Source organism: Trachypithecus francoisi, unplaced genomic scaffold (genome assembly GCF_009764315.1).
Source record: "Trachypithecus francoisi isolate TF-2019V2 unplaced genomic scaffold, Tfra_2.0 Lachesis_group9, whole genome shotgun sequence".
In the NCBI taxonomy this organism is placed as follows: domain Eukaryota; kingdom Metazoa; phylum Chordata; class Mammalia; order Primates; family Cercopithecidae; genus Trachypithecus; species Trachypithecus francoisi.
The window spans coordinates 35,564,496-35,574,248 of record NW_022681474.1 but is presented as its reverse complement, the minus strand read 5'-3'; the positions used below and the strand labels follow the sequence as shown (position 1 = coordinate 35,574,248).

Sequence of the window (9,753 nt, the reverse complement as noted above, 5' to 3'; positions counted from 1 at the left end):
TTTCCAAGGAACAGCCTTTTGGGAGCCTTCTAGACACCTGCAAAAATTATAAATTACTCTTCATGTCAGGAGATCACCAATGTGAGGGGCCACAGCCTTCCCAGATAGAGCAATGGGACCTGGGGATTGTCTTTTGAAACAACAGCTTCAATATACACAACTATCCGCGACAAACCAGAACAAAGCAACACCTAATTCTGCTGATCAAAGCTTCAGACCTCCAGGGATGTTCACAAAAAATAAACCTGTGAAAGCCAAGGTGCTCGCTGGTCCTGCAATGCGTGAGACCCGGGGCCAGACACCTCCCTGCTTCTCTCTAGGCCTCTCTCCACCCTCTCCACCTGCGGCTGGCTGGGCTTTAGTGCCCAGGGACATGTAAATCAGAGGAAGAATGGAGTGAATTTATTCCTTCAGCTCCCTCCTGCAGGGTTACAGCAGGCTGGATGGTCCCATCCCATCCCCAGACAAAGTCACTCCCTAGGTTCTAGAAGGACTCCCTCCCGCCCACCACATCAGGCTTGAGCTGGAATGGCCTCCCTATTACTAGTTTTTAGATAGAATGCACACAACCCCCTGGGGTTCCTACACCTGCTCTTAAAATATCCTCAAGGTTGCAGTGAGCCAACATTGCACCACTGCACTCCAGCTTGGGCAGCAGAGCAAGACTTCATTTCAAAAAAAAGAAAAACAAAAAAGAAAATCTTCAAATTAGGCTGGCACAGTGGCTCACACCTGTAATCCCAGCACTTTGGGAAGCTGAGGTGGGAGGATTGCTCGAGCTCAGGAATTCAAGACCAGGTTGGGCAACATAGTAATACCCCATCTCTATGAAAAATTTTAAAAATAGAGAAATTAGCCAGCCATGGTGGTGTGCACCTGTAGTCTCAGCTACTCAGGAGGCTGAGGCTGGAAGATCACTTGAGCCCCGGAGTTCAAGGCTGCAGTGAGCTATGATTGAGCTACTGCACTCCAGCCTGGGTGACAGAGTGATATCTTGTCTCAATAATAAGAATAATAAAATTTTTAAAAATCCTCAAATTGCCTAATCTGAGTATGCCATTGCTTGTTAAGACTCTGACTAACAGAGACATCAGTGAGGCTTACATAGAATACTCAAGTATTTATTATGCCCTTGAACCAATGGCTTTGACATGTTGTAAATAGGAACACTAAAATACCCTCATCTTGACCCAGGTCATAGACCACCAGGCCATGAGGATCCCTCTTTGAAAACCCAAGCCAGACACACTTGATCCCTTGCACAGGGAGGCCCTCTGGTCCCTCTGGAATGAAGCATTCGTGGAAGGCCCGTCTTTCTGGGTTTTCCAGTCTGGTTGGTGGGCAGTTGTTCACCCACAGAACACAGGGGTCTGAGTCTTGGGCCTGAGGACTGACCATGCCAGGGGGAATTCCATTCCAGGGAGACCCCTTCAGGGTAAGGAGGGCTGAGCACTTGCTTGCATCTCACTGTCAGTTGGAATGAGCACAGCTGGGAGGATGCAAAGAGCCCATGGCTGGGTTTTGGCACTGGCTTTGTAACAACTCTAGGGTGAACACTGGCAGCACCTTTGAAGGGCTAGAAAGAAGGTGGAATGTTAACCATCGGCTGTGAAGGGAGTACCCCTGCTTTGTACTATTTCTTCTTCAACTGTCTCAGAGTGTTCTGTTAACGTGTCTGGACTATCTGCCTTGCACGGAATGGGCATGGACGTGGCTCACCGGCATCTTGGGAGGGATGAGGCCCGAGTGCGCTCTGCTCTCTGTCCCAAGCGAAACTCTAGGCCTTTCCTCCATGGCCCCCAGCCTTCTTGCACTCTCTCCTCATCTTCCAAGGCTCTGAAGCACCAATGTCCTCGTGTCCTCCCTCCTAGATGAGGTGCACCAGGAGGGTGGAGCAGGCTGAGCCCAGCGTTAAGCCCAAGCACACATAAAAGGACATCACCACCCCCGTGGCCTCGGCCAGCTCTCTGGGCACAATCTTAGGCCCATAGAGGAGGGCTAGGGTGCTGAGGTAGCCGTTGCTGAGCCCCAGCAGGGAGCTGAGGAGTGCAGGGTACACATCGGACTGAAAGACCACAGTCTTCAGGTGGATGCGGGGCTGGTAGTTACAGAGCACAAAGAGGGGGATGAGGCAGGTCCGGAGGAGCACGAACCCTGGCAGCGCCTTGCTGTTGGGCCCTGGCACCTGGATCCAGGCAGTGAGCTGCCGGCCACACAGGTCAGCAAAGTTGTACAGGAGGAAAGTAGTGAGGGGGATGAAGAACTTGGTGGTCCACAGTGAGCCTGAGTCCTTGTTAAGGGACTCGATATTGGTGCAGACGGCGGGGTAGATGAGGCTGGTGATGAAGAAGACATAGGTGACACAGAAGCCCAGGCTGGCCGTCTTCTTCAGGATGGGGCGGAGAGGGGGCGTGTGGGAATCACTGAATCTGGAGGCCACCAAAGGGACACCGGGGGAGTCCTGAGGAAGTTCCTCTTCACCAGAAAACACACGGGCTGCAAGAACAGGCCTCATGTAGTACCTGCGGGGAGGAGACAGGGCCACCGTCAAGCAGGTTGCTTGGGATCTGAGTCAGCACAGCCAGGGGTAGGCACTTAGAACAGAACCTTCCAGCCCAGCATGGAAAACCCAAAGCCCCATATGCCTACAGCCCCAGCATTCCCTGAGATGATGGATGCTGTCGCGAGGTGGTCAGAGGAAGACCTGCACTGTCCCTGGCCTGCCTGCCAGCGTGGTGGCCATGCCACGAGCAGGGACAGAGGAAACCAGGACTGACCACCACATGGTGAGTCTGGGCCCCTGTCCTGGCTCACCTGTTTTTGTTATGTTTTAGGAGAGTAGAGGTAAAATAGTATTAAAAATGCAAATTTCTAAAATGATAAAATGAATACATGCTTGATACAACAAACCCAAATAATACAAAAAATAAATGGTATAGTATTAATAGAAAGGGGACTCTCACCTCTTCCCACTTCTGATTTTACTCCTTAGTGGTACTGGCCATTAACATTCTAGGCCAGGCCTGATGGCTCACGCCTATAATCCCAATACTTTGGGAGACAGAGGCAGAAGGATTGCTTGAGCCCAGGAGTTCAACATCAGCCTGTACAACCAAGTGAAACCCTGTCTCTACAAAAATGATGATAATAATAATAATTTAAAAATAAAATTAGCCAGGGGTGGTGGTATATGCCCATAGTCCCAGCTACTGGGGAGGCTGAGGCAGGAGGATTGCTTGAGCCCAGTTGTTCAATATAGTGCGCTATGATCACATTACCACACTCCAGCCTGGATAACAGAGTGAGACCCTGTCTCAACAAAACAAAACAACAGAAAAACCAATCTGGTACATACTATTCCATGCACACACAAACAACACTTACACAGTTATATTTCTTAAGCAAGAGTGGGGTCAAGTCATACATATTGTAAAACTTTCTACAACAGTGTAATGCCTAAATACAATATAGGTAAATAATATACACAAGTGCCTTATACTAACTGCCTAAATCCTGCATAACTGTGAAACAAATGAATACATAAAATTGCATAAAGAACAGTATTTCGTGGCCATCCTTCTACACAGGAACACATGGCCTATGTCTCCCTTATGTTACTCTATGATGGTTCAACCAATGGATGTACAATTTAACTGCTCCCCTACTGATGGACACTTAGGTTGCCTCAACTTTTCATTACTACAGACAATGTTGCAATGAATATCCCTACACATAAATCCTTGCACATGTATACTAGTATTTTGGTAGGGCAGACTTCTAGAAGAGGACATTGCTGGATTAAAAGGTCTACACCTTTAACATTTTGATAGCTACTGATAAACTGCTCTCCTAATAGGTATTACCGTTTAACTCTGCTCAGCACCATTTACCCACCCTAACTGAAGTAACTTGCCCTGTTCATCTCTACCAGAGCACCTGTTTAGTTCCTTCAAAAGATCTGACCACAATCTATAGTAATTGCATTGGCTTACTTGTTTATCATGTGTCTCCTTTGGTAGAAGACAGGTTCTTGTGATGTCTGTAATCCCAGCACTTTGGGAGGCTGAGGTGGGCGGGTCACCTGAGGTTAGGAGTTCAAGACCAGCCTGACCCAATGGTGAAATCCCATCTCTACTAAAAATACAAAAATTAGCCAGGCATGGTGGTGTGGTGTGCAACTGTAGTCCCAGCTACTCAGGAGGCTGAGGCAGGAGAATCGCCTGAACCCGGGAGGTAGACATTGCAGTGAGCCAAGATCACACCACTGCACTCCAGCCTGGGTGACAGAGTAAGATTCCATCTCAAAAAAAAAAAAAAAAAAAAAAAGAAGAAGAAGAAGACAGGTTCCTGGAGCAAGGACCACATTTGACTATTTCTAGCTAAATCTTCAGGCACAGAGCAGCCCTTCAACACATAACTGTTGAAAGAACTGAGAAGTAGCCTATAGAAGTGTCTTCCATATCTTCAACACTAAATATTATCAATCTCTCCAATTTCTGCTACTCTGACCAGTGAGAAAGCTTAGATCACTTTCCCTTACTGTATGACCTTGCCTGGGCCACTAAACCTCTCTGGGCCCCAGGTATCTGAAAACCAGAAGATACAGGCTGACTGTATTAATGCAGCTCAAACAGAGGGAATTGGTGTAGAGGTGTGTGCGTAAGCAGTAACTTGGTTCTAGTTTCAGCCTTGTCTCTGCCTCCCTGTGTGATCTTGGGCCGGGCACACCCCTTTCTGGGCCTGCTTCCTCCTCTGTAAAATGGAGGTTTCATACAGCCAAGTTTTGAAGCCCCAGTCAGTCCTCCTACCCTAAGGACATGCAGATAACTCGCACGTGGGTGGTGGGTGAGTGGGTGTGTGAGAGGGCCCCTCCCCAGAATCACTCTTGAGTGGCGGTGAATGGCGTGCTTCAGCCAAGAGGTTTCTTTAGCCAAGAAACCCTGTCTGGTTTCACAATCGCTATCTAGGGAAAGGAATATTCTTACTTCCCCTCTATTCAGCGTTGTCAGGTCCTTGCCTTAAGTCTGCTCTCAGGAAATTCCCCACCAAGTTCCTCTGGTCGCAGCTCTTCCTCCTAAGTTCTTCCAAATTTTCCTGCGTCACCTCACCCTCCCAAATGCAGGATGGGCAAGCTTGCCTTTTCAGGAAGATTTAGTTCAAGTAGACCTGGGAGCACGGCTCTCTCCATGAGCCCCATCCTTAGAGAAGTGTCTATGAGCCCACAAATCCTGACCCTAGTTTTAATCAGCAAAGAAACAGAAGCTTCTGTCCAGGCACAGTGGCTCGTGCCTATAATCAATCCCAGCGCTTTGGGAGGCTGAGGCAGGCAGATCACTTGAGGTCAGGGGTTTGAGACCAGCCTGGCCAACATGGTGAAACTCTGTCTCTACAAAAAATACAAAAATTAGCTGGGCATGTGGCCCATGCCTGTTGTTCCAAATACTCGGGAGGCTAACTTGAGGATTGCTTGAGCCCTGGAGATCAAGGCTGCAGTGAGCTGTGATTGCACCACTGCACTCCAACCTGGGTGACAGAGTGAGACTCTGTCTCAAAAAAAGAAAAAGAAAAAGAAATAGAAAAGTCTACAGGATAGCATGGTCCTGGGTGTTCTCTGTCTCACACGCTCAGCTGTAAGGGACTCTGGCCTGCCCAAATGAGACTAGGAACTAGGGTGACCAACCATCCTGGTTTGCCTGAAACTGTCCTGGTTTTAATACTTACAGTCCCTTGTCCTGGGAGCTCCTTTGGCTGTAGGCAAGCAAGGAAGGTTGACTACCCTGCTGGAAACAGACCACCCAAAGCACCAGAAATAGGACATGAGGAAACAGAACAAGGCGTGGGGCGACCCTCCTGTTCCTCTGTTCATTCAGTGGCTGCAGAATCATTTAAGGCACAATGCTGAGGTGCCAGGCAGTGTACAGGATGCTGGGGGATGGACAGCCAGCCAGGCAGCAGGAAGCTCGGGGACGTCAGCCTGGAGCCACAGCTAGGCAATTTCTGATGACAGCCCTGAAGGGGCGGGGAGAGCTGGGCAGCCCAGGCGTCTGTAGGTGCCTGGGATACTGCACAGCTCAAGCAGATCAGCCTCCTCTTATCCTCCGGAACCCTGAGGACTGCTGAAGCGGTGAAGAATCCTATAGCTGAGGAAAGTGGCTCACTCCCAGCCCAGGGGGAATCGATGTTCTGCTGAAAGGCTGGGGGTTCTAGGGGTTAAAGAGGTGACTCTCCTCATGAGGACAGGGAGAATGAATGATGAGAAAAGGCCCTCGCAGTCGTGAGCCAGGGATATAGCATGAGCCGGTGGGGAGAGGCTACTCCGGAAACAGCTCCAGTACTGCCTGTGACTCACCAGATGAGTGAGCTGGGGCATGCTTGTGAACTCTCCTAAGCCTCAGTTTCCCCAGCTCTCAAGTGAGAAAATACAATCACAAATGCACAGATTGTCATAAATCATAAACAAAAATATACACGTAAACTGCTTAGCTTTGTGCCACTGCAAAAAATAGCTTCCTGTGGAACAGGGCCACGTCAGGGGCAGATCTCTCCCCAGCTCTGCTGGCTCACACACCTGGCACATCACTTAGCCTTCTCTTGGTCTTAGTTTCCTTACCTGTTAAATGGGGTAACTCCTGCCTTTCCTATATCAAATAAGATAGTGGAGAGGAAAATGCTTTGAAAAGAATAAAACATGAGAGAAAAACAAGGGTTGTTTTTGTAAAAAGCAGCAGGAAGCAAGAAAGCAAAAGGAGGAACTGGAGAGAGAAAGCAAGAGTAAGACTCAAGGCGAGAAAACAGGTCCTAGAGGTGGAAAGAAGCCCCATAAGGCAGCAAGTTGTCCAAGCACAGGTTTGGAGTCATCTTAAAATCCTGCCTGGCTCTACTACCTACTGTCTCTGAGATTCAGGCAAGTAATTTAACCTCTTTATGCCGGGCACTGTGGCTCATGCCTGTAATCCTAGCACTTTGGGAGGCTGAGGCAGGAGGATCACTTGAGCATAGGAGTTCAAGACCAGCCTGGGCAACATAGTAAGACTCTGTCTCTACAAAAACTGTTTTTTATTTTTCTTTCTCTTTTTTTTTTTAATTTATTTTTTTGAGATGGAATCTCGCTCTGTCACCCAGGCTGGAGTGCAGTGGCATGATCTCGGCTCACCGCAAGCTCCGCCTCCCAGGTTCACGCCATTTTCCTGCCTCAGCCTCCCGAGTAGCTGGGACTATAGGCGCGCACCACCATGCCTGGCTAATTTTTTGTATTTTTAGTAGAGATGGGGTTTCACCGTGTTAGCCAGGATGGTCTCGATCTCCTAACTTTGTGATCTGGTCCGCCTCAGCCTCCCAAAGTGTTGGGATTACAGGCGTGAGCCACAGTGTCCGGCCTACAAAAACTTTTTAAAAAATAGCTGGGTGTGGTGGTACACCTGGAGTCCCAGCTATTTGGGAGGCTGAGGTGGAAGGACAGCTTCAGCCCAGGAGGTCAAGGCTGCAGCAGGCCATGATTGCATCACTGCACTCCAGCCTGAACCATAGAGTGAGACCCTGTCTCTTCTAAAACAGCAGCAATTTAATCTCTCTGAACCCTGGTTTTCTAATCTGTGCATGGGAATAATAATAAATAATAATAGTACTATACTCTAAGAGGAACAGAGGAGTGTGAGTTTGTTTTTTGTTTTTTTGTTTGTTTTTTAGAGAGACATGGTCTTGCTGTCACCCAGGCTGGAATTGCAATAGTGCAATCAGCTCACTGCAGCCTCTAACTCCTGGGCTTGAGCGATCCTCCCACTTCAGCCTCCCGAGTGGCTGGGACTAGAGGCACATGCTGCTATGCCTAGCCAAGTTTTTATTTTTTGTAGAGCCAGGGTCTCACTGTGTTGCCCAGAATGGGTCTTGAATTCCTGGGCTCAGGCAATCTACTGCCTTGGCCTCCCAAAGTGCTGGGATTGCAGGTGTGCTCCACGGTGCCTGGATAGAGGTGTGAGCATTGAATGAGGTAGAACACATCAAGCTAGCAGGAACACAGCACTGGAATAAGGGGCTGTGTTTCACCAATGGGAACTATTGTTCACCATGATAAAACGTGAGGCTCCAACTGCTTGGGTGCAGCACAGAGCCAGCTTCTCATGTCCACTAGTCAAGCCAATTTGTTGAGCAACTGCTTTGAGTCATAGCACCGAGACAAGAAGCCAGTATAGAATTTGCTGAGAAAAAGAAGCATGGCCATAACTGGACACACAGGAAGGAGGCGCGGACAGTGAGTGGCACCCTCACCTGGCATACTCTAGCCTGGACAGCAGCAGGTAGAGTCCCATGCAGAGCACGAGGAAGATGGTGGCTGTCAGGAAGAAGGCCAGGGTGCTGTCCCTCACATCACTGGATGCAGCCAAGTCCACCAGGGAGGCCACAGCACTGACCGTCCCGCCCATGGCTCCTCCTGCAGAGAACAGAGGACATGCAGAGATGGTGAGGGGTGGGCGAGGAGGAGGAGTGCCTGCAGGCCCCTCCCTGCTTGGGTTTCACAAACCAAAATAAAAATTCCTCAGTGCGAAAAATGCCAAAGCTCTCTCAGTGTCCTGAAGCCTCAGAGACAGGGAGGGCCCAGTAGCCAAGCATTTCCAGCGTTTCCTGAGTTTTCAAGGGAGTCGTTTCCCTGCCTTTCTGCTGGACTTGTCAGAGGCTGCTGCCTGAGGTGGCACATGGCCTCCAGGGGACCACCAGTCCGCTGCCTTTCCTGTTTTACCTCTGACCCTCAACCTCCATCTCTCTTTATTGCCCTTCTAGTGGGGGCTGAAATTTTAGATTTAGGGGCAGGAAGTGCCAGAGACCTCTGGATTTCCTCTTCTCTGCCCCCAGCCCAAAGCGCCCACCAACCAAACTGGGAAGGAGGCTCAGGGACTGTCCTCACAAAGGGTCCCCTGCTGCCCGGAGGCCACCCTTTCTGGGGTATCCTCACTGGCTATAAACCCCCACCATTGCCCACCCATGAGCTCACAGAACCTGCTGTGTACCCCAAGGCGACTGTGGCACCATACACATGTGAATGCATGTGTAACACATACAACACTCATACACAGTCACACACCTACGCACACACACAAGCACGCAACCACCCCACCACATGGAATGTTCTCCTTGCCAATGGCTTTGATACACATTACCCGTGAGACCGTGTGGCTGCCACACCTTTCACCGCTACCTAACAGACGAGGCCACACGACTTATTGGGGTGCCAACGGGCCTAGGAGTCAGGCGGACGGACGTGTCACCCTGGACTCTGCTACTTGCTAGCTGGGACCCTAGGGGTAACGTGGCTTCTCTGACTTTACAGTGTGCTCGCTTGTAGAATGGGAATAACAACCCCGCCCCGTGTGGTTGCTTTGAGGACTGACTGAGATGATGTTCCAAAAGGGCCCGGCACACAGTGGCCTTCAACAAACACTATGCCCTGCCTTGCCACGATTGCACCATTGCTTCTGGGAGGCAGCAGACATGTCTTTCTGTTCCTTAGAACCCTCACAGCCATGGGTCGTCTTCCTGTGCTGGCCACGAGTCAGAAGGTCTGTGTGCAGCACTGCTTGGGAACGCTGGCACCAGCGTGGGCAGATCACTTACTTTCTTCCCTGCCTGTGTTTATTTGCCTGGAAAGTGGGGCTAGTACTTGTCCTGTTCATCACAGGTGACTGTAGTGAGGTGGAAACAGGATGATGAATGGAAAAGCACTGACTACAAGGCCAAGACCATCACCATCAATGTGGGAAG

At 49.8% G+C, this 9,753-nt stretch overlaps 1 protein-coding gene across 6 annotated transcripts in view; it reads right to left on the bottom strand.

Moving 5' to 3' along the window:
- Positions 1–1,105: 1,105 nt before the first annotated feature.
- The window catches only part of SLC29A3 (solute carrier family 29 member 3), a 49,993-nt gene continuing 41,345 nt past the window's right edge, over positions 1,106–9,753 (bottom strand). For 5 of the 6 annotated variants that reach the window (XM_033208431.1, XM_033208432.1, XM_033208433.1 and 2 more), the window contains 2 exons: positions 8,266–8,428; positions 1,106–2,522 (listed from right to left, as the gene is read on the bottom strand). In XM_033208431.1, coding sequence (XP_033064322.1) covers positions 1,868–2,522; positions 8,266–8,428 — 818 coding nt within the window. In that variant the 3' untranslated portion in view covers positions 1,106–1,867. The remainder of the gene's footprint in view (positions 2,523–8,265; positions 8,429–9,753) is intronic. The other variant, XM_033208435.1, reaches the window with a different exon arrangement.